The following is a 26,415-nucleotide window of genomic DNA, read 5'->3' on the forward strand; positions in this document are numbered from 1 at the left end:
ACTATATTCTGTCTGAATCACTCATTCCTATTGTAGCCCTGTGTAATTTTGGGGTTACATGCCTCTCTCCTTTTGTGCAGTAATTCCTGTTAAGAGGGCAGGTTTGCCAGAAGTCATCATGGAGGTTTGCCCTCAACCCCGGTGATGTGTAGTGTGAAGCAAAGGAAGTGACAGCATGCTCTGTGTCCATTGACAGTGACACAGGGGTGGGTCTTTCTGGAGCTATATAATACGCTTCACTTCCTAAAGTTAGTGTGTTATGTCTGGGTCAAGTGTCTGGTGCAAGAGCTGTGAGTCTGTGCAGCTCAAGTGTCAGTAGTTGCAGAGAGACAAGCTGACCCCAAACTATGTCAGGGCTCTGACACAGATGGTGGCCCTCTCTTAGGGGAGAGGTGGCAGAGATATCCCTGTCTCTATAACAGAGTCAGGAGGGAACTATGCTGATGTGCGGCTAAGTACCGGCCGATATGATGGGCAGTCTGCCATGTATGATGACAATAAAGATGCCCTTGATTCAAAGACCCTTCTTGCCTGAGACTGGAGTTAATCAGGAAGAAGATGCACCCATGAGTTCTCTTCCAGAGACCCCTCCCTGCTATCGTGGGGATCTGGAAGGGATGGAGGCACTGTACCAACTGTGAGTAGAACTCAGCACTACCTCACACGCCTGTCACGGTGAAATCCCCACTACCAACGAGCGGGAGACTCAGGAGTCCTGTGAGCCAGCAGGTGCACCACACGACACTGACATGTAACTGGGGGCAGATTCTGCATATAGGGGCCCATATGAGATTGGGTAGGGGTCTGACCGTTACACTTCAACACATAGTTTACATTGCACCATCTGTTTTTCACTAACTATTCTGTGCTATCAGCTCTGAGACAAAGTCCCATCTCCTTATTCACAAGGCTCATCAACCGCTGCAAGGATCCCAGACTTTATTTATCCCTGAGAGAGAGAGTTACTGGGAATATGGATGAGAAACTGCTTATGGATGTGACTAATATCTGTCATTAGAGAGAGACTCATTATACTGAGGGATTATTTAGAAATGTTTCACTTTATATTATTATTTGTTTTCATAATCTCCTCCTCCTCCTCTACAGCTGCACACTGATTGGCTGCTACTTGCCTTGGTTGTCTCTACCACTCAGGCAGGGGCTTCTGGGAGTTGTAGTCCTGCACTTCCAATTCTATCAAATTTAAAGATAGATTAACTAAAATTCCCACAATCCATTGCATGAAAGGAATCAGGAAGCGATAAGCCAATCAGTGCAGAGTTTTGGCAAACGCATCCCTCCCACACATGGCTGCAGCAAGGTAATGATCTGATCTTCTCTGTCATCATTCACGTTATACACACACACACACACACACACACACACACACACACACACACACACACACACACACACACACACACACACACACACACACACACACACACACACACACACACACACACACACACACACACACACACACACACACACAGCAGCTATTGTAATACACAGACACACTGTAACACTGACACACACAGCTATTGTAATACACAGACACACTGTAACACTGACACACACAGCTATTGTAATACACAGGCACACTGTAACACTGACATACACTGCTATTGTAATACACAGACACACTGTAACACTGACATACAGCAGCTATTGTAATACACAGACACACTGTAACACTGACATACAGCAGCTATTGTAATACACAGACACACTGTAACACTGACATACACAGCTATTTTAATACACACACACACACACACACACACACACACACACACACACACACTCTGTAACACTGACATACAGTGTGTCTGTGTATTACAATAGCTGCTGTAACACTGACACACACAGCTATTGTAATACACAGACACACGGTAACACTGACATACAGCAGCTACTGTAATACACAGACACACTGTAACACTGACACACACAGCTATTGTAATACACAGACACACTGTAACACTGACATACAGCAGCTATTGTAATACACAGACACACTGTAACACTGACACACACAGCTATTGTAATACACAGACACACTGTATGTCAGTGTTACAGTGTGTGTGTGTATTAAAATAGCTGTGTATTTCAGTGTTAGTGTGTCTGTATTACTATAGCTGCTGTAACACTGACATACACAGGCACTGTAACACTGACACACACAGCTATTGTAATACACAGACACTGTAACACTGACATACACAGCTATTGTAATACACAAACACACTGTAACACTGACATACAGCAGCTATTGTAATACACAGACACACTGTAACACTGACATACAGCAGCTATTGTAATACACAGACACAGTGTAACACTGACACACACAGCTATTGTAATACACTGACACACTGTAACACTGACACACACAGCTATTGTAATACACTGACACACTGTAACACTGACATACACAGCTATTGTAATACACAGACACACTGTAACACTGACATACACAGCTATTGTAAAACACACACAGTGTCACAGTGACATACAACAGCTATTGTAATACACAGACACACTGTAACACTGACATACACAGCTATTGTAATACATAGACACACTGTAACACTGACACACAGCTATTGTAATACACAGACACACTGTAACACTGACCCACACAGCTATTGTAATACACAGACACACTAACACAGACATACACAGACACACACTGTAACACTGACATACAGCAGCTATTGTAATACACAGACACACTGTAACACTGACACACACAGCTATTGTAATACACAGACACTGTAACACTGACATACAGCAGCTATTGTAATACACAGACACACTGTAACACTGACACACTGTAACACTGACACACACAGCTATTGTAATACACTGACACACCGTAACACTGACACACACAGCTATTGTAATACACTGACACACTGTAACACTGACATACACAGCTATTGTAATACACAGACACACTGTAACACTGACATACACAGACACACACTGTAACACTGACATACACAGCTATTTTAATACACACACACACACACACACACACACACACACACACACACTGTAACACTGACATACAGCAGCTATTGTAATACACAGTCACACTGTGACACTGACATACACAGCTATTGTAATACATAGACACACTGTAACACTGACATACACAGGCACTGTAACACTGACATACACAGCTATTGTAATACACAGGCACACTGTAACACTGACATATACAGCTATTGTAATACACAGGCACACTGTAACACTGACATACACAGCTATTGCAATACATAGACACACTGTAACACTGACATAAACAGCTATTGTAATACACAGACACACTGTAACACTGACATACAGCAGCTATTGTAATACACAGACACACAATGTAACACTGACATAATGCAGCTATTGTAATACACAGACACACTGTAACACTGACACACAGCAGCTATTGTAATACAGACTCTGTATCACTGACATACCGAAGCTATTGTAATACACAGACACACTGTAACACTGACACACACAGCTATTGTAATACACAGACACACTGTAACACTGACATACAGCAGCTATTGTAATACATCGACCAGTGTTGTTTAACCTTTTTTTATTATAGAACCCTATAATTATATTATGATATTCTGAGGTTCCCCAACACTCTCTCTGTCTGTTTGAGAACAGATGCATTGTAAATTATGCTGCATTTCGTCCAATTCGCAAATAACTGGAAGATAATACTCTGATACAAGATAAAACAAACCATAAAAAATGACCAAATGGTCAGAGTTCCAAATACCATTGGGGATGGAAATTGAATGAAACGTTTTCTATCTCCTGTTGGAGAAGGGCATTGAATGTAAATATATATCACGGGGCTGATGTAGTATTAATAAAATCCGGTCAGTAATTGATAATGATAATACTATGCCCATTTGGAGGGGAGAGATACAGGGGATTAACCTGCAAGATATTCTCTTTACCCAAATGTAATCCCAAACATAGACACCAGTTCTATCGCTGTTCTCCAGATAAGTGAAAAGGGAAATCCCTAAATTGCAGAATTTTCTTGCTGGAAGACGATATGTAGGAGATGTTACCTTCTGTCCCGACCAACCTCGATACTGCGTAAACTGTGGGGTCCCCGCTAATAAGATAGCGTCTTCCAAGCAGCTGATCTCCAGATCTGTAAAATGGAAATCCCGTATGTGCTCTCTCCTATTGCTTGGAGATGAATGCCCAGATCAGCCTCAATAGTCAGTAATCCACGCTATACTGGCGTCTTCTGGCAGCTTGAAGGGAAATTCCCAGATGCTTCTCCCGTAGCAGCTGAGAGTCTCAATGAGTGTAGTGATCTATGACCACTACTTGCCTGCTCCTATAGGATGAGCCCAACACGTTTTATCACAAGTAGCGACTTCCTCAGTGGTGTGCGCGTGTGTGTGTGTGTGTGTGTATGTGTATGTATATATATATGTATATATATATATTCACTTGTGTGCAAATTCACATGTCTTAGACAGGTACCCTGCCTTTCACCATTATCACCTAGTGCAGTGCTTCCACTGCAGCAAAGGATTCTGGAAAATGGCATGCAAATGTGCACACACTTTGTCACATTTTGCCTGAAATCCATTTTTACATGGAACCCTTATAAGAATATGCTCTGCTGTTCACATAGCTTTTAAGCACAGCATGGGATTAGATGCAAAGTCAGTCAAACCACTCACAGACAGCTGTTTCGACCTTTTGGGTCTCATCAGTGTGAGGTTGGTTGTACTGGCTTTGCAATTTTCAAGGCTGGGTAGGATTACCTTACACATTTTATGTTATGGTGGGTGAAAAAGGCACCTTTTTCACCCAACATAACTTTTAAAAAATATATATATACTCATACACACACACACACATACACACACACACTGTTGAGAAAAATGGGGCCCCTTTTATTTTCTTCATATCTTGCACAAAAAAAATCACAAAATTTTTCTGAAAATTTTTTTTGTGGGCATTTATAGATCTGTCATAGTAGATGATTTAATTTAAGAATTATTTGATCTAATAAATATTCTTTGGCTTTGGTGATGATGTGATGACCTCATAGTTACAAAATGGTCTTAAGAAGATAAAGCATGTTATAATGTGCTGGAGACAGAGCAACAATTACAGTCCAAAACGCTTCCATAAAATATATTCTGATAAAGGATTCTAGAAGTGCTGAAAAAATTAATACGCCACAATGTATCATTTAGAATTTACACTATCCCTCCCACTGCAGGGAGACACAGACAGGACCCACAGCCCCTCACATCTGTCCCTCCCACTGCAGGGAGACACAGACAGGACCCACAGCCCCTCACATCTGTACCTACCACAGCAGGGAGACACAGACAGGACCCACAGCCCCTCACATCTGTCCCTCCCACTGCAGGGAGACACAGACAGGACCCACAGCCCCTCACATGTGTCCCTCCCACTGCAGGGAGACACAGACAGGACCCCCAGCCCCTCACATCTGTCCCTCCCACTGCAGGGAGACACAGACTGGACACACAGCCCCTCACATCTGTCCCTCCCACTGCAGGGGGACACAGACAGGACCCACAGCCCCTCACATCTGTCCCTCCCACTGCAGGGGGACACAGACAGGACCCACAGCCCCTCACAAATGTCCCTCCCACTGCAGGGTGACACACACAGGAGGGACTCATTAGAGTGTTATCCTTTTCTGTCACTGCAGGGTCACATATACATCCCTCTCTCTCCCCATGTGTAGAAGGATATTACTGTGACGGAAGTACAAGAAGAGCGAGAGCCCATTCTTGTTGCATCTGAATATCTCACTGATGATGAACAAGGACAAGAAGCAGATGACTGAGAGGATCTTGGATCACACCCTGGAGATTATCTACCTGCTGACTGGAGAGGTGAGAGCTGCTGGAGAAAGTCATAATGACACCACTCTTATCTCCTTAACTACAGCAGGGACCGGCAGTGCGTTAATATGGGAGGTACATGAGAAGCAATATCCAGGGACACAAGCAACTAGAGAAAGCAAGAACCCAAAGGCAGGCAAGATGTTTGGTCATATGGAGAGTCCAGGACCACATAAGGACATGATTGGGCAGCAGGAGAGCACAGAGTCAGATAGGGCCAGAGAAGGATGTAGTTTGGCAGAGGGGATTGACCCAGTGATTAAATGTACTTGGATCCAGGAAGAGACATGTTTGTGCAGAGGGAGAGCCTGGGCCCTCAAATATTTATATATATCTTTAAATGGATGTTTGTGTCTGTGCTACATTATTCTGTAGTATCCACAGTGACAGAAGTCCTGTATTCATTACATATACTTTTTTATATAATGTTTGTACAATCCATGATCTTTGTGCTCATTTGGGCACAGGGGAGTCAGTGAGTTTGGTGCAGACATGTCAGTGATACAATAGACAGAATTGGTGGGGAGGGCACTGAATAGATTGGGTATAGAGCTGTTAACAAGAGACGTGTCCCTCTTACTGCAAAGCAACAAATCTGCAGGAACACGAGACATATTAATTCTTGTCTCTTGCTCTGCACAGTGATATTTATTACTGTCTCTCTCATTATGTAGGATGTTATAGTTGTGAAGAAGCACGGTGAGCATGTCACAGACAGCAGCAGTCCCTGTGTGCCAGAAATATTCTGCAGGACCCAGAGACCCATCATGGAGAATCCAACTAACTCCCTGATACATGAGAGAAACACTGACAAGAAGCTGATGTCTGAGAAGATCCTGGAACACACCAACATCATCATTCACCTGCTGACTGGAGAGGTGAGGGCTGCTGGGCAGCGCTATATATTACCACCATTCACCCTTTTCCTGAGCAAGCTTTGTTCTATGTATCTGTATTCTCCTCTCTGCTCACCTGACTTTCCATAAGGAAGAGATTCTTACAGGACCAATTATTATATCTGGATACTGAGTGGGGGATTCTCTGTGTTTCAGGTACCTATAAAGTGTGATGATGTTGCTGTGTATTTCTCCATGGAGGAGTGGGAGTATTTAGAAGGACACACGGAGCGTTACAAGGACGTGATGATGGAGAATCACCAGAACCTCAGCTCACTGGGTAAGAGGAGGTTTTCTGTTATTCTAATAGAGATGTCAGTCATGTTTGGATCCAGCAAACAGGAGCTCAAGTTACACTTTGTGTTTTTGTTGGGAGGTTTATATCTGGAACAAGAAACAAGTTACAGAGCCGGGCAAACAGAGGCTCATCTCTGTCACTCAGGACGGGATATTTTAGAGCAGAGGTTCCCAACTTCTTTTTCTATCGATTTTTTTCCCCCTATTCATAATGCTCAGTTGCCTGATGCCCTTATAATGGTGCGAACAGGACACATATTGGGCAGACCGCTACACACACACACACACACACACACACACACACACACACACACACACACACACACACACACACACACACAAATAACACAGTCATAGAAAAAATACAGATAGACACACACCATATGGTGAACAGATGCACAACAGAGAGACAGATACGCACACCACAGAAGGAAAGATACACATAGTAAAGACAGACACACTGTACAGATACACACACACACACACACACACATACACACAGTGGAGAATAGATACACATAAGACACACTCATACCACAGGTCAGTTACTCAGATACACAGGACAGAAACAGATACCGCAGGAGAACAAATACACACAAGCGAACAAGTACACACACACACAGGACAGAAACACACATAAGAACAACTACACATAGATACACCCAAATGATAACAGGTACAGACAGACACACACAGGAGGATATACACAGTAGAGAACAGGTGTACATAGGACACACATACAGTACATAGACACACAAGAGAAAAGATATGCACAGGGCACACAGAACACTGGCAGTAGAATCGGTGGATTGGTCAGCGCACGGGTTTTTTTGCTCACAGGATGAAAAGAGAAAATGAGGGACACGTGATTAGTGTTAAACCAGACAGAACATTAACCAATAGTACAATGTGCTTGTCTAAAATAGTAAAGGATAGTAAAAAATGCTCCAAAAGAATTTTTTTATTTTAAAATCTGGATTTGGGGCTTGGAACAGCCTAAAGTTGAAAGATAAAAACTACTTCATAAAAATTCCTAGAAGAGAAATTCTGTGGTGGATGGTGGGCTGAAGGATGTAAAATAAAATAAAAATGAAAATCATAATGTAAGGGATGTGGGGGTGGGTGATTAGCGCGCTCTTGCGCAGCCTGCTGCAAAGCAGGGATGGTGATGCTGCTTATGCAGTACTGCACAGTCTGCTGCCTGGCGAAGATAGTGTTGCTGGCTTGGCGGTATTCTTTAAATTTATGTGATGCCAGAAGCAGTGGCTTCCTCCTCCTTCTACTGGAGGTGGTTTGCGGTGCTGGTTAGTAAAGCCAAATGGAGTTTCTGGTGTAGGGGTGACTACCTACTCCTCCTTATGGAGGTGGTACGTAAGTGACTTCTCTCCCGGGTGCCCGATTCAAAGAAAGAAAGGGCCAGACCGGTGAGTAGGTGAAAATAAGTTTATTAAATGCATACAACAGCAAACAGGAAATAAACACTTACAATACAGCTTGGGCGGCAGCTCAGCTTCAGCTTAGACGTCCGATGGCGCTCCTCCGACCGGTGTATCCCCCGTGACCGCGTCCGATGGCGGGAACCGGAAGGGGAGGGCTTACCGGATGTCAGCAGGCTGGCTGGGTCCTTCAGGCAATGGGCTCCGGCAGGGAACTACGCGTTTCGCAATGATGCTTCGTCAGGTTCCTGCCGGATGCCCTGGGTCTTCCCTTTTTATAGGTTTAAAGAAGCTGCTTGATTGATTGATTGCAATCACTTGATGTTCTATACAATTTTGGGATTAAAACAGCTTGTACATCAATCGGTGGTCTTGTTTATTTTATACATTGGCTAGAATGGGCTAATGGGGGTAAAAAAGGTGAATGACATGTGGATACAAAGTTTACACAGTCTTTAAAATGAGACAGATAGTTAATTCGTGCACACGTGGTTCTACTCCTAATTAGATTGCCTGGTGATTGATTCACATGTTGGTGTGCACTTTAGTACTCAGGAAAAAATACATACTTCGTTATACAAATTTCTTAAAGTGGGTACTATAACAGAGTTATTTTGTACTAGAACCTTGTACTTGGATCCCCATGTAGATATGCATATCTATATCCTCTTGCAGAAGATGGTTTAAAGGGATATTTGGTATAAATTATATATATAAAGTATAATGTATAATCTAGTACAGAATTTATGTGTGGTGATTGAGTCACTTTATACGTCTCTTCATGAATGCTTTGAACTAAAAAATGCTTTATAGCGTTATAAAAGATATAGAATAGTAAAATATAAAATATGAATACTGATAAGAATGTATATTTAAAAAATGTGTATTTAAAAAAAATGTATAAAAATTGGGAATAAAACATAAGATATCTAAATTATGTTTTTTCCGTGGTTCAAAGGCAATTGTGAATTTCACTGATGCCTTTATGGTGTATGAGTTTTGTGTTTGAGTCATTGCCGACTTTAAATACCTTAATGTTCTTTTGTGTGTTGTATCGGGGATTCTGTTCCAGGGTCATAGTTCTTAGTCATTCTATACCTGTGCGCTTAGTGGTTTAGGCTACACAGATGCTAAGATTTAGATGCATGCTTGGTGGTACATTGAGAGGTAAGTTGTCACAAATATTGGTGGATCTTCACAGTTGCGCCGGTACTAGTAGAAGGGGAGGGAGAGAAAAGAGGGGATTAGGGTGAAGATAGAAGGAGAGAAGAGAAATAAGATGTGGAAGAGGGAGCGGGGAAAGAGGGGAAGGTGGAGAGAAAGGGGAGAAAAGAAAAGAAACATGATTAGTACAGTGTATCTTCGATGGGACGCAATCTTTACTCTAGGAATGCCCCAATATCTATATCAATGTTGAGTCCTAGGGGTGCTAGTGTTTTCAATTTGTAAATCCAAAGAGTTTCCTTCTTGGCTAGTTTGGTTAGTCTATCGCCTCCTCGCCAGAGGGGTGGGATCTGTTCTATGGCTCTATAGGTGAGGCCGGAGGGGTCTCCTTGGTGTTTAATTGAAAAATGTTTAGACACGCTATGGGTCATTAGCTGCCATCGAATGTTCCCAATATGCTCTAATATGCGAACCTTTAGGGGTCGGCTGGTACGGCCGACATATTGTAGTCCACAGGGGCAGTTTAATAGATAAACTACGTGATCGCTCTTACAGTTGATGAACTGTGTGGTTTTGAATTGTTCGCCTGTTACATTAGATGAGAAATTTATTTTATCGCTGCAGCCCTGTTTGCAAGCTTTGCAGGTGCTGCACTTAAAAAAACCTTTTGCTGTTGATAGCCAATTGTTCTCCTTCTTTGTGTTGTCTGTCCTGAACAGACTTGGTGCTAGTTTTGTTTTTATATTGTCAGCTCTTTTAAAGATGACCCTTGGTCTTTCTGGGAGGTGATTTTTAAGAGTGTCATCCCCTAATAAGAGATGCCAGTGTTTGTTTAGTATTTGTTGGATTTTGCCCGAATCCTGGCTGTATTGGGTTAAGAATGGAGCATTGAAATCTTCTCTTTGTTGCTTGTTGGATGGTTTAAGAATGTCGGTTCTTCGCAGGAGGCCTGTCTTATTAATGGATTCTTCTAATGTATTTTTATTGTACCCTTTATTGATAAACCTATCCCTTAGGATACCTGCTTGCTCTCTAAAGACATTATTGTCACTGCAATTACGCCTAATTCGGCGGAATTGGCCTGGAGGTATGTTGGATAGCCACTTTCTGTGGTGGCAGCTTGTTTTCAGTAAATAGTTATTGCAATCGACTTTTTTGAAGAATGTTTTGGTTTTGAGTGTGTTATTCTCAACATAGATAGTGAGGTCTAAGAAGTCTATTGAGATTTTGTTTGTGCAAGCTGTGAATTTTAGATTTAGTTCGTTGGTGTTGATATATTCCAGAAAACGTATCAAATCTACTTCGCTTCCTTTCCAGATGAAGAGGATGTCATCAATATATCTTCGCCATAGCGCTAGATCTGCGCTGAATTCGTGTGGGGACCAAATAGTGTCTTGTTCCCAGATATCCATAAAAAGATTCGCGTAACTGGGTGCAAATTTTGTACCCATTGCCGTGCCGCATTTTTGGAGGAAATGTTTCCCGTCGAAGTTAAAAAGATTATGTTTTAAAATAAAGGTAATGCTTTCTAGGATAAATGTTTTTTGTTCTATGTGTATGTTTGGGTCGTTGCTGAGTGTCCTATCTATGGCTGAGATGCCGTCTTCGTGATTGATTGATGTGTATAAGGATGTCACATCACATGTGCAAAGTATAAAATCTGGGCTCCATGTTACCTGTTCTATCAAATTGATAGTTTGTGTTGTGTCTCTAAGGTATGACTTCATCTCCACAACGTAAGGTTGTAAGGAGATGTCTATGTATTCCGAAAGTTTTGAAGTGAGGGAGCCTATCCCCGAGATGATTGGTCTCCCTGGGGGCGCTGTCAGGCTTTTGTGTATTTTGGGTAGGAAGTAAAAGATTGGCATCACGGGGAATTTTACATTTAGATATTGGTATTCTTTTTGATTGATAACCCCTATTGATTTACCCTTATCGATGTGATTTAAGTATTCTGTACACAGAACACTGGAACAGATACACACACACACACACACACACACACACACACACGAACAGATACACACAGTGGAGAATAGATACACATAAGACACACATTCATATGCCACAGGTCAGTTACTCAGATACACAGGACAGAAACAGATACCGCAGGAGAACAAATACACACAAGCGAACAAGTACACACACACACAGGACAGAAACACACATAAGAACAGCTACACATAGATACACCCAAAGGATAACAGGTACAGACACACACACAGGAGAATATACACAGTGGAGAACAGGTGTACATAGGACATAGACCACAGATCACACACATACACACACACACACACACGAAAAGATACAGACAGATACAGGACAGGATAATACATACACCCAGGACATACAGGTGCGTGCACACACATAGGAGATCAAATACACACACAAACACACCACAGAAGAACAGATACACAAAGAACAGAAAGACACACGCAGGACAGAGGCTCACATATGAGAACAGATGCACAAACGGGACAGATGGACACAAACACACACAGGAGGATTTACACAGCAGAAAACAGGTATACATAGGACAGATAGCAAAAAAGACGGTGCAAAACAGCGCTACAAAACATAAACCCCTATGGGACAATTAATAGAAATTGGCAGCCAGACAACAGCTGACTGTACAGTCAGTAACACATGTGAAAGGAAAAAAGACAATGTCGGCGCCAAACAATAATAATAATAAATCAAACCATATAATGAATTGTCCAAATCAAAGTCCTTGGATGACAAAGGTGGGTAGGCAATTGCAAACTCTCTCCAGGACGTGATGAGGTATATGAAAAACAAAAAGAAATAATTATAGTGCAGTATGCCAGTATATAGACATAAAAACATATAACACTAACAACATAAAACATACAAGACAGACTAACAACAACAACAACAGGCCAGACTAAAATTAATAAAAAAGCTATTTATTATCAACTAATGCTGGACTCTGGATGTGGCTGTCACCCTTGAAGAAGTGCGCGCATGCGCACGAAACGCGTTGGGAAGATATCGTTTTTAGAAGCATTTGACTGCATCTGGAGCTGGTGAGCACACTATACGGTCAGGAGGCAAGGGAGAGGAGTTGCATGCCCGGATTGGGAGGATAGGAGATCGGCAGGAGAGGAGAACGTGACGCCACGTCCAGGAGGCTCTACACAGCATCTGACACACGTGGGGAAGCCGGAGAGGAAGCTACGGCCGCCATCTTGGATTCATCAAAGTGATTCCAGTCCTGCTGCCTTTTATTGTCCACAATTCTGTGAGTAGGGTAACGATTTTACCCCCCCCCGGATTGGTGTGTGACAGCCACATCCAGAGTCCAGCATTAGTTGATAATAAATAGCTTTTTTATTCATTTTAGTCTGGCCTGTTGTTGTTGTTGTTAGTCTGTCTTGTATGTTTTATGTTGTTAGTGTTATATGTTTTTATGTCTATATACTGGCATACTGCACTATAATTATTTCTTTTTGTTTTTCATATACCTCATCACGTCCTGGAGAGAGTTTGCAATTGCCTACCCACCTTTGTCATCCAAGGACTTTGATTTGGACAATTCATTATATGGTTTGATTTATTATTATTATTGTTTGGCGCATACATAGGACAGATAGACATTGATCACAGGTCAGATACATACACAAAACACACTCTCATTCACACATACATACACACGCGAGAACAGATGTAGACAGACACACACAGAAGAATAGATACGCACACACCACAAGAGAACAGATACGCACAGACAGAGACACACAGGAGATAACGTGGCAACATATTCCGTAGCGCTGCTGAACAATAGGGTTGGGGGATGAAAACCATAAAATAAACATACACAGTTACAGTTTGTAAGGAGAACCTGCCCCGGGATCTTACATTCTATGAGGAAGGGAAGTGGAAACATAAGGTACAGGGGGGTAAGAAGGTTGGTGTGTGTTGGATGGCTGCTTGTTAATTGAAGGAGTTGGTATTGGAGAAATGGGATTATGCTGAGGTAGAGCTGTGAGAGCAGGTAATGTGTGAAAATAGAAATTCTTCAATATGCATCTGAAATGTTTTACCAAGACCAATAACAGAGCAGCTGTTACATCAGCAAATAGCTGACACCGTTTGGCGTGAGCAAATTCGTCTGTACAGCACACAGACCCCTGCAGCAGACATGTAGGGGAGAGAGGCCGACAAACGCCAAAATATGTCTCTTTTCCTAAAGATAACCCTGTCCACGCTGGCTTAGTGGACAGGAGCAGAGAAGGCACATTGGAGATACTCTCTTAGCCGCATTTGGCTCGACTCCTGATGTAACTTCATGATTTACTGCATTACGAAGCCGTAGCCAATCAGAATGGAAGAAACTGCCCAGCGGCCTAGCGGCTTTCTCCCTGCTCTTCATCCTTCTGATCCTCCCACGGCTCACCAGGGTGCGCTAAACCCCTGCTGAGAAACACTGTTTTCGAGGACCCCAATAACTGTTTGGGTTTCTCTAATCTAATCCAGAGTACTCCTGGAGTCGTTCCACATACCAGATATGGGTACCTTCTACCACTATGTCACATGCAATGGAATAAGATGAAAAAGGGGGATTGAAATAATCTTTATTACCCATTTATATCAAAATATAAACACACAAAACAATATAAATATTATTTCCCATCATTGTAGGTTTCTGAGAGGTGTAGCTCCCATGGCATTTACAGCACACACATGCATTGCCGGGGGTTCTCTTGTCTGATTCCCAGAACAGAGTCAAAACATCCCTTTTGTTTGACACAGTGATGGTGAGGGGAAAACCAGGCTCACTCATAAAGGTCAAGCCCACTTGGTTGCCCCTGATCCATGTTTTGGGGTCCTAGAGTATCCACTCTTGGGCCTGACTGTGGTATATGTACTGCCATGCATTGTATGGGAAATATGCAGCAATAAGGAATTGTTATTATTTTGCCTTTCCAGGAGTGTAGCAAGCAGAGATTGCCAGGCTATGAGTTTCAGGGTGGGTTTTGCGGAAATAAATGCGGTCAGATTTGTTTCTAGTTAGCGGGGTTCCAGAGTTCCTGGCTACTCCAATAATGTAGCTGGGAATCAGATCGAATCCCGGATACATATAGGCACAATGCTCCGGTCAAAATCCTACCCTGAAAACGTTCTTGCATCTCACTGCCAGGAGTCCCTGCTTCAGCACAGACCAGATAGGTAAAAGGGGCATAGGAATGCAAGGTATCCTCAGAACGGTACAGGGGGCCCTAGTATAAGGGGGGATGCCCAGTTAATGCCCAGGTCACCCTGCACCTGCCATAGGGGTTCAGGAGGTACTTCAGGTAAGTCATAATGCTGTGGGCTTTTTTAAATGTAAGTCAGGTTTGCAGAGTGTTATGCATAGGGCTAGTGGGAATAACAAGTAAAAGTTCTCATTCTGTCCCTAACACCAAAAAGACTTAGACATTTTAGCCAGAAAAAGTGTAAAAGTATATTTTATTAACTTTGAATGTTTGTAAGGTATTATGGTTTATACCACTGTTATAAGTTGGGACTTTCAAAGACGGTTCTATGAGGGGGGTCAGTGGGCTACCAGTTTGTGGTGCCACTGAATCTACCCTTGGTCCATACTTCAAACTCACAGATGCTGCCAGAGGTGTTAAAGCCATTTGGGCAGGGCGGTTAGGTTGAGTACCCTCATCCGGGAAAGAATGCCAGCCATCGCGGCCAGCATTTGCCTTCGCAGACTTGGAGGCACCTAACCCAGCGGGTGGCTTCTGAATGACAAGTGGTTAGGGTGACAAACTCACACATGCCCCCATTGCATTCAGAAGACCCGCTTGCCCGGCTTTGGAAGACTGGCAGCCCTCTGATTGGCTGGTTGTAAAGTTCCCAGGCTCGGATTGGTTGATGTATTTCATGAATGAATCTGAAATGCTCTAAGAAACCCAGCAGCCAATCCGGACCTCAGATTCTAAGCGTCAAGACAGCAGCGGCAAATTTGAACTGACCAAAAGACGCTCTGTGAGAAATAGACCTTAGTCCGCTTCAGAAATTTTGGGGCCAAGTTCTCAGAATACTTCGTAGCGGTCGCGGGTGGAACTGCATGCCGAAAAGAGTAGTAGGACGTTTAGTACTCGCTCCCGGTCAAGGGATTTTAGCACCTCCAGAGTGTAAAGAGCAGTGGCGTCAGGAACTACATGCCGATTTCAGTTCCAGGACTTTTCAGGCTTAGTCCCAGTCATCTAAAGGACTTTGTGAAGACTTTGTTTTCTGTGCTATTTCACTAGGAAAGGTTCGTTTTGTAGCCCAGACTCCCAGTAAGTGTGTTTCCTCTTGTTTATTGTAATTCACTGTGTGTACGTCTGTTTCTATGGAATAAGTGACAATTTGTTTTACTTCTTGGTTTTGCTCAGTGATATGATCCCGGTATAAAGGTGTAAATTCCTGGTGTCCCGTGATGGACACTAACTCTAGTCCCTGGTATTTGATGTGGGATCCAGGGTACCATTTCTGAGGGTCAGTTATACATCTGGGACATTGTTTTTTTACCTCGGCTAACTTAACCCACTGTGTTCCAGGAAGGACTAGACATTTTCAGTTATCAAAACCTATTTGCAAACAGCGATCTAAAAAGTAAAGTAACCCCTGAGTTGCTTTCAATTTTTAATAATTTTAAATTATTTAGCTTAGTCTATTTCAATTGCAATTTGGGACATGATTTATACTAATTAAAATGTTCAACCAGTAATTTTAAATTATGTTTATGCTATTAATAAACTTTTCACACAGTGCATTTCTTTCCAACAGGTAAATCCATGAGCGGAAGTACACCTGCAGGATGGCACACTCCTTTTTGCTCACCAGATTGTGTAAATGAAGATAAGAGTGTTGTTAAAAGTGCTCAAGGAGCAAATTACTTGAGGCAAAATGACACAAGTAAAAGTCAAAGAAAAGCTGTGAGAATTATGGCTAAGGAATCAGGCTCACGTAAAGAAGAAAATCCCACAGCCTCCAACATTTATACTCTCAGAGAACATACAGGGACTGAATATGCATCTACTGATATTGAGAAGTGGGAACAAGGAAATACTAATGCACAGAAAATTCACACAATCTTGTCAGTAATGAAGTATAAGTGCAGTGAATGTGGTAGAAACTTTAATAATAAATCAGCTTTTTCAATTCACCAAAGAACACACACTACAGAACGGCTGTATAAGTGTTCTGAATGTCAGAAATGTTTTACTAGTAACGCAGCTCTTGTTAAACATCAGACAATTCACGAGGGAGTGAAGCTATATCCTTGCTCGGTATGTGGGAAACACTTCTCTCGCAAATCATTTCTTTTTAGACATCAGAGAATTCACAGAGCAAAGAAACAATTTTTTTGCTCTAAATGTGGGAAATGTTTTTCCAAGAACTCAAATCTTATTATTCATCAGAGAATTCACACAGGAGAAAAACCATTTCTTTGCTCTGAATGTGGGAAATGTTTTTCCAAGAACTCAACTCTTGTTACACATCAGAGAATTCACACAGGATACAAACCATTTGTTTGCTCTGAATGTGGGAAGTGTTTTTCCCAAAAGTCAGATCTTGTTATTCATCAGAGAAGTCATACAGGAGATAAACCATTTGTTTGCTCTAAATGTGGGAAATGTTTTTCCCTTAACTCAAGACTCGTTAGACATCAAATATCTCACACAGGAGAGAAACCATTTGTTTGCTCTGAATGTGGGAAATGTTTTTCAAACGGCTCAAATCTTCTTAAACACCAGATAATTCACACAGGAGATAATCCATTTGTTTGCACTGAATGTGGGAAATGTTTTCCCTATAAGTCATCGATCATTAGCCACCAAAGAATTCATACTGGAGAAAAGCCATTTGTTTGCACCGAATGTGGGAAATGTTTTTCCCAAAGTTCAAGTCTTGTTAAACATCAGAAAATTCACACACGAAACAGAACAATTGCTCCCAATATTGGAAATATTTTACCCGAAGTTCAGAGCTTGTTAAACATCAGAGACACAGGAGATAGAAATATATAGCATTAAAAATGTCACAGAGTTATGGATTTTTGCTCTCAGAAAATTAAGTTAAAATCATTAAGATCCTTATGTGATAGAAGAGGCTATTAAATAAAGGTTATATCCAGCCTGTAGCCTCTTTGTCCATCAGGTACCTTCATTTTAGAGTGAAATAGCAGTTGAAATGTATCTATAATAGGATATAGCTTTTTATTTTTATTAGACTGTTTACCCTGCCCTAGTGAGATTCACCAAAGGCTCCCTGCAGTATTTCCTCTGTCTTTTACCTGACCACTGCCATTTGCTGCATGACACCTGCTGAGATGAGGCCTTTGATGCTTCCTAAATTTCGGACAAAGTGGAACCCTTAGTTAGGGAATCATTAACCCTTTCTGGTCTGGATTACCTCTTAGTTTTACATTTCTGTTGTGTGCGCGTGAGCCCTGTGTGTGTCTGAAGATTATCAACTGCCCCAAATATCCCTGTAGGTTTTAAAAACCCATAAGAAACAATGGTCAGAAAATATTTCAAATTCCTTTCCTGGCACTTTTGCTTGTAGACTCACGTGAGGAAGCTGTGTTGTCGCTCCTTGGACACACTGGACCATGCACTACTAGCCCCATGCATCTGCACTTAGCCTGCTTACTGTACCCACGTACTGTAACTTCTGTTATACTGTGAGCTGTAGGAACTTTTACTACCCTACCATTTACTTTACTGCTGAATTGTATGTTAACCCTTTGTGTACTGCACCTGTCTTTATTAAATCTATTGTCTGGACTGAGTGTTAGCCCATGTTGTTCTTAGAATTTGGTTATTTCGTTGTGTACTGTATTGTGTGGTATTTTCTAGTCTGCTTACTGGGACCCCGGGGAATCTGGCAGGGGCTTGAGTCCCATTGTCCCCAGTAGCCACTAAAGGATTGTATAGACACCCTGGGAAACTACCCCAATCACCTTTCCCCTCTACCCCAACATCCCCCCGCCCCCATCACACACAGTAATGGGCAATAGCACTATTGGCTCTAAACCGCAACCGGAGCGGCTGCTATCTCTCCCTACGGGGGTCTATATCTCCAGAAGCAGGGGGCTCTTGGAGTTGAAATTAATTGGATTCACCTCTGGAGACCCCTGCTTTAATACAGTATAGAAAAAATATTTAGATGTCCTGCCCCTTCATGACATAGATGCTGAGATATGGTCCTTCAACGTCTTGTATTCTCTTGCTTGCTCCACTTTCTCAACACATATTCTCTCCTAGACCCTCTACAATCTGGCTTCTGCACTGCTCACTCCACTGAAACAGCCCTCAGTAAAATAACTAATGACCTTCATGCTGCCAAAGACATAGGTCACTACTCTCTGCTCATATTACTTGATCTCTCTGTAGCATTTGACACATTTCTCCTTCACATTCTCCATACTCTTGGTATTTGTAACAAAGCTCTATCCTGGATCTCCTCTTACATCTCCCATCGTACTTTCAGTGTCTCTTCTGCTAACCCCTCCTCCTCCTCTATCGATCTCTCTGTGGGGGTACCCAAGGGCTCTGTACTGGGACTTCTTCTCTTTTTTCTTTGTACACACTTTCTCTAGGTGACCTAATTATATCTCTTGGGTTTAAATATCACCTCTATGCTGACGACACACAAATGTACTTTTCAACCCCTGACCTTACACCTGCTGTACAGACCAAAGTTTCTGAATGTCTCTCTGCGATATCATTTTGGATGGCCCTCCGCCGACTTAAACATGGCAAAAACAGAGCTCCTCATACTTCCTCCCAAACCTGGCCCTACTACCACCTTCCACATTATTGTTGGAAGTAATATTATTCACCCAGTAGCCCAAGCACGCTGCCTAGGGTTCACACTTGACTCCTCTCTCACATTCATAACGTATCTAAAACCTGTCGCTTTTTCCTCCGTAATATTACAAAGATACGCCCTTTCCTCTGTTGCTTGACTGCTAAAACTCTGACTCAGGCCCTCATTCTCTCCCGTCTCGATTACTGTAACCTCCTGCTGTCCGGCCTTCCTGTCTCTCACATGTCTCCCCTACAATCTATCCTAAACGCTGCTGCCAGAATCACTCTACTCTTTCCTAATCTGTCTCAGCATCTCTCCTGCTGAAATCCCTCTCCTGGCTTCCTATCAAATCCTGCATCTCACACTCAATTCTCCTCACTTTTAAAGCTTTACACTCTTCTGTCCCTCCCTACATCTCAGCCCTAATTTCTCGTTATGCACCATCCCGGCTCTTGAGTTCTGCTCAAGGATGCCTTCTCTCTACCCCCTTTGTATCTAGAGCTCTCTCTCGCCTTTAACCTTTCTCACTGACTGCCACACTTCTGGAATGCTCTTCCCCTCAATACCAGAGTAGCACCCTCTCTATCCACCTTTAAGACCCACCTTAAGACACACATGCTTAAAGAAGCATATGAGTAGCACCGTGGCTGATACTATACACATGATACATAAAGCTTAACCCCCTGCAGACGCACTTAGCTGAATGCCCTCCTACTGTCTCTGTACGTTCTCCCTACCAATTAGATTGTAAGCTCCTCGGAGCAGAGACTCCTTTTCCTAAATGTTACTTTTATGTCTGAAGCACTTAATCCCATGTCTGTTATTTGTATTATTTGTTATTTATATGATTGTCACATGTATTACTACTGTAAAGCGATGTGTACATTAATGGTGCTATATAAATAAAGATATGCACACATAGATAAGGAAATAATGTGCTCCAGAGTCATAGATTATAAACAAAGTAGAATTATATATTAAAAGATTTTTGATCCTGTTTTATACTGGGGATAAAATGCATGAATAAATCGAGGGCAATATGACTATTGGTGCAAAATATTAAGACAGTGGGATAATCTATATATTAAACTCTTATATAGCTGATGCTTCTGTCCTTAAGAATACACACAATAAAATAAATACACATTTATGTGCCATTAAATGGTGCAGAAATGTTCCTCATCCCCTTGGTCCTTGACCATATTACACTATTAGTGTTTTCTACCTTTCTTTGGGGTGATCCTGATATATATACTCTCCCTCTGGACCAACTTGTTATGTATATGTACAGTATTTGGGGCCGAGTGGGGTTATATATATGTGTTACTGTACCTCTTAATCCGGGTCCAGGACCTCTATTTTCTGCCTCAATGGAGCCAACTGCAGTAGCAGTGTGACCTCCCTGTTGTGGGGGGTGAGGGGAAAGATAATCCGTTTTAGGGGTGGGGGGAGAAGAGATTCCATTTTGGGGAGGGTGATTCTATTTTGTGTGTGCTGAAGGGGGGGGTGATTTGATTTGGAGGTATTTTGTGTGTTGGGGGATGGGCGTATTCTGTTTATTGAGGTGTGGGTGGTATTATGTGTATGAGGAGAGGGCGGTATTATGTGTATGAGGAGAGGGGGGGTATTATGTGTATTGAGGAGAGGGCGGTATTATGTGGATGTAGCCAGGTCCCCCCTTGTACTAGCTGACCCCCCTCCTTCCAGAGCGCACAGCCGCCGCGCGCGAGGTAGTGAGGGGGCAGGTGCGCGTTACCTATGAGTTGCGGCCGGTTGCTAGGGACGCGAGCGGGCCGGTTGCCGGGGACGCGATCGGACCGTTGCTAAGGCCGCGGTCGCGTCGCGAGGGTCCCGGTGGCTCGGGAAGCAGGGCGCCGCCATTGTTAGGTTGGCGCATGCGCACGAGGCCCCCGCAAGGGAGAATAGCTCCCGAGAGTAGCAGCCCCCAGGGTGCACAGGGGCAGAGCCACATGACTCCAGGGAGCCAATAGGGCTACAGTATCTCCCCAGGAGGGAGATAGATACATTTAGTGGGCTCTACGCAGTTGTTTTAGTCAGGACCCGGACAAGCTAGGGGAAGGAGGTGAGTGCAGGGGTCAGTGTTCCTCTGCATTAGGCCAGCAGCCCCCAAGGTCCCAGTTAGGTCCTGAGCCACTCTGTAGATTGTGGAGCTGTAGGGACAGGCCCTAGATAGGGACACTGCCCCATTAGCTAGTTGGATAGTCAGGGACACAGCGCTGAAGCCGTACAGCCCTGCGAGGTGGGTTCTGGGCGCAGAACGCCACCAAAGACCCTGAGACTAAGGTGATATTATCCGCGCTGGAATTCACCCCACGCGGTGTGGAGGACGACGTCGCATCGGGCGGAATCCCTGTCGTATTCTGCGGAACCCGGGGTGGGAGCCCCGCGCAGGTATCAATTCTTCAAGTGCACCAACAATCCTACATTATACTCACCCGTACTAGTGGCTGCGCAGTCACACATATCATCTCACCTAAAGAGTGCGGGACATATTGTGTGGGGTTACTGGACATGGGGTGGGATCACCCGGTGTAGGTGGGAGCGTCCTGCGAGACGCAGTAGTCAGTGTCTCTCTAGAGAGGGATACCTGTTGATTTATAAATACGTACATGCTATGCAGTAAAGCCAGTTCTGTTTTACATCTGTTCGCTTAATGTGATTGTTTCCTGTGAGGGCCCCCTCCCACTCCGTTGGGATCCCTCCCAGGTGTAGGCGTTGCACCACGAGATCATATAATATGTATGCACCCCAGGCTCCGCAAGCGGAGGCTTAGGCTCCTGAGGGCCACACAGGTTGCACAGCAGGTAGTAGCATCTGTATTCACAGGGAATACCCGTTACATTTGGAGGCGCTGCTGAGAGAGTCCTGGGGTGCCCTACTCAGTAGTTAACGTTACCCTGTCAGTCAGAATGTCTGCGCTCACGCCCAAACAAGTGGCCGACTGGGCCGAAAAGCTAGGAGAGCTCCTGCGACACGTAGTCGCCGTAGAAGGGGTACCTGCCGATGTATCCATGTTTACTGTCTGCAGCGCAGTAAGGACATTACCTGGTCTGGCGGGCGCCCGCCTCATCAGCAAGCACTACAACATTGACCGGCAAGAGAACACCCTATTGCTGGCCACTTAACAAGCTATACCCCCTGATAGAGGCCCACGAGGAGTGTATCTACCAGAGACTTTACCGCAAGGGTGCCCTCTAATTTACCCTGGAACCGTTTCCAGTCACGTAACTTCCCTTACCAGACATGAGGGTTGGGACGACAGAGATATGGCCGCCAGTACACCCATCAGATCAGACATATCCCTACCCAGAGTGACCTTCTCTTCTGATGTTAGGCAAGGGGCCACCAGCTGGGCCGGTAGTCCGCCAACATCACCGGTCCCTAACCGGTTAGTGAAAAGCTTCACCCCAACCCCTAACAGGCAGGGAGCGGGGATCGCCAGTGGCTCAGACAGTGGCGGCTCCCTGCTAGGAGTGACATTCCCGCAGCTTGAGGAAGCGATAACTACGTCCGCCCAAGCCCAAAATTATAGGAAATTGAAGGCGTTTTCAGGAATGGTTCCTGTCCCCGCAGGCGAAGAAAGCATCGATTCTTGGAAGGAACACACCCTTAAGGTGATCGATGAGTGGCCCTGCTCTGAGACGATCAGACGTCAGAGAATCCTGGAAAGCCTCCGACCCCCAGCAGCCACCATGGTCAGTGCACAGCGCGACCAAGACCCTGATCTCTCTGCTCATCAGATGGTAGACTTGTTAGTCCAGATCTATGGCAAAGATGAAGAGGAGAGTGAGCTGTGGTTCAAATATTACGGTCTCCGACAGAAGGAGAAGGAAGACCTGTCAGACTTCCTTCAATGAATCCAGCTGGTCCTGTGGAAATTGCAAACTTGCGGCCTCATCATAGCATCAGAGATGGACGAATACCGGCGCAAGCAGTTCCTCCGAGGGGCCATTCCCACGCATCACATCGTGATCATGATCAGGTGCTCACTAATGGAGGGGCCTCCCCCTACCTTCATGGACATTTTGGGGATCGTCAAAGGGCATGAAGCCTATACCAAGCTGCATACAGGCACCAAGGTCAGAGATCCCCCGGCAAGTGACATCCCGGGAGCCTCCGCTCGCCGGATCAAGAAACCTGTCAAAGAGGAAGAGGAGCCACCCAAGTCACCCTCAACGAAAGGCCGGGCTTCGGGGAGATCCTCCCCCACTTACCCAAGACGACTGGATCCTAAAGATGTCGTCTGCTATGGCTGTGGACAGAAAGGCCATTTCTCCAGAGAGTGTCCTGATGGAGTCACCCAAGAAAAGAAAACGCCCAGTAAAGGAAGCTCGGCTAGGGCTATGATCTGTCGAATACAGACCCCAGAAGCCAAGACAACCGAGGTCACCCCCGTGCCTCCCGAAGCCCCTACTGACCTGAGCCCAGGCGATGGAACTCCGGTCGGGGATGGTTACTGTCAGGTAGGCCTCTGCCATCGTGCGTGTGGTAGTAGGAGTCTATGCCGCTGCTTTACTGGACACCGAGTCCCAAGTGACCATAATATACCGACAAATCTACTACCAACACCTTAAGCACTGTCCCCTGCGGTCGGCGGAACATATGAAGGTGAGGGGGTTGAGCAATGAAGATTACCCCATCGATGGGATTGTGAGCGTTCAACTGGAGATACTTCAATTGAATACCGGCAAGAAACATCCCATGCATGTGGAGGCAATGGTGTGCCCAAAGCCTCAAGGACAGTGTCAGTATCCGGTCATCTTGGGAACAAATACGGATATAGTACGAGCTGTAGTCAGAGCCTACTTGAAAGAGACAAATGAATTGCCAATGGCCAATCCACTCCTGGATCCTGTACTGAGAGATGAGTGCAACAGAGTATATGTCTTAGAGCGTCACGGGGACCTCTACAATCGTCAACGCGGACTGACGACAATTTCACCAGGGGGAGTGCAACGCCTGGCCGTCTGGTGCTGTTATCCGGATCGAGATGAGACCGATCATCTGTTCTCTCTGGAGAGTGACCCTGAGGAAGAGATCCAGAAAGGGTATAGGGTAATACCTGAAGTGAGAGAGTGGACGACCCGAATTCCTCTACAAACCTACGTGTATGTTCAAAATATCTCTCCATTTCCAATGGACATTGATGTAGGACAAAGTCTTGGCAGCATATATCCCGTCAGCCCGGTAGAAACAGTGCCCCAGGTGAACGCCGCTGCAGTGGGTGAGCAGTTAGTCGATCTGGACTTCAACTTCGGAGACTCGACGCTGCCAACTGAGTGGAAGGATCGACTGACGGTCAAGCTGAATAAAAGAAGGACAGTATTTTCCACCAGCGAGATGGATGTGGGCCGCAGTCGCAGCGCCCAACACACCATTAGGCTGAGTGACGCCGCTCTCGTCGTATCGCCCCCAGGGATGTGGACGATGTAAGGAACGTCCTGAAGGAAATGGAGACCGCTGGGATACTGACAGAGTCGCGGAGTCCTTATGCATCACCCATAGTGGTGGTAAGGAAGAAGAATGGATCTGTAAGATTGTGCGTCGATTATCGAACTCTGAATAATCGTACGGTACCCGATCAATACAACCTCCCTCGCATTGAAGAAATCCTGAATGCTCTAAACGGGAGCCAATGGTTTAGTGTGCTCGACTTGCGATCTGGGTACTACCAGGTACCTATGAGTGAAGAGGATCAGGAAAAGACGGCCTTCGTCTGCCCTCTGGGCTTCTACCAATTTACGCGTATGCCCCAAGGTATATGTGGAGCTCCTGCTACCTTCCAGCGACTGATGGAGAAAACAATAGGGGACATGAACCCTCGGGAGTGTCTTGTCTACCTGGACGACATCATTGTCTTCAGGAAGACCCTGGAAGAGCACGAAGAGAGGCTGCTGAAGGTGATAGACCGTCTTGGAAAAGAAGGATTGAAGTTATTCTTCGACAAGTGTCGGTTTTGTCACACCTCGGTGACCTACGTGGGACACATCGTGTCTGCTCAAGGGATTGCTACCGATTCAGCCAAAGTAGAAGCGGTAGTGAACTGGCCGCGTCCCGATAATGTCACGGAACTGCGATCTTTCCTCGGTTTCTGTGGGTATTACCGTCGCTTCGTGGAAGGGTACTCTAGTCGAGCTAAACCCCTGAACAATCTGCTGAAGATATACCCTGAAGATACCGGAAGGAAGGCCACTTCGGCCCGTCAACCGTTTGGCGATAAGTGGACGCCCGAATGTGAATGGGCCTTCCTGAACTTGAAGAAAAGCCTGACTGAAGCACCAGTGCTGGCGTATGCTGACCCAGAACAACCATATGTCCTGCATGTGGATGCCAGTCTCAATGGACTTGGCGCTGTCCTGCATCAGAAGCACCCCGAGGGTCTTCGGCCTGTAGCCTACATCAGCCGCAGTCTGACACCCAGTGAGCAGAAATACCCGGTAGACAAGCTAGAGTTCCTGGCTCTCAAATGGGCGATCACAGAGAAACTTCATGATTACCTCTATGGTGTTACGTTTGAGGTAAGGACAGATAACAATCCCCTCACGTACATCAATACTTCCGCCAAGTTGGATGCAGCAGGGCATTGATGGCTGGCAACCCTGTGTAACTACAGATTCTCTGTGAAGTACAAGCCGGGGCCTTTGAACATTGGAGCTGATGCTCTATCACGACGACCAGGATTAAGTGCTACTCCCGATGATGATGAATGGGAAGAGATCCCTGGACCTGGGATGCGAGCAATGTGTAGCATAGCGGCCGTCATCAATGATCGGGTGGCCTTCTCCGAACTACGAGTTGCAGATTCGTTAGGGTGCCAGTCGCAGGCGATCCCCGCCGCCTACTGCGATC

At 44.6% G+C, this 26,415-nt stretch overlaps 2 protein-coding genes across 2 annotated transcripts in view; one reads left to right on the forward strand and one right to left on the reverse strand.

The window, feature by feature from the left end:
• LOC142464645 (uncharacterized) overlaps positions 1-26,415 on the reverse strand; it is a 755,558-nt gene that overhangs the window by 599,498 nt on the left and 129,645 nt on the right.
• LOC142465256 (uncharacterized) lies at positions 1,241-20,556 on the forward strand. The gene is given in 6 exon segments (XM_075569260.1): positions 1,241-1,321; positions 5,777-5,927; positions 6,611-6,814; positions 6,989-7,112; positions 16,516-17,664; positions 17,667-20,556. Coding segments are annotated over 5 exon segments (1,641 nt in total). The 5' UTR covers positions 1,241-1,321; positions 5,777-5,846; the 3' UTR covers positions 17,750-20,556.

This window comes from Ascaphus truei, chromosome 13 (assembly GCF_040206685.1).
Source record: "Ascaphus truei isolate aAscTru1 chromosome 13, aAscTru1.hap1, whole genome shotgun sequence".
NCBI classification, from domain to species: Eukaryota; Metazoa; Chordata; class Amphibia; order Anura; family Ascaphidae; genus Ascaphus; species Ascaphus truei.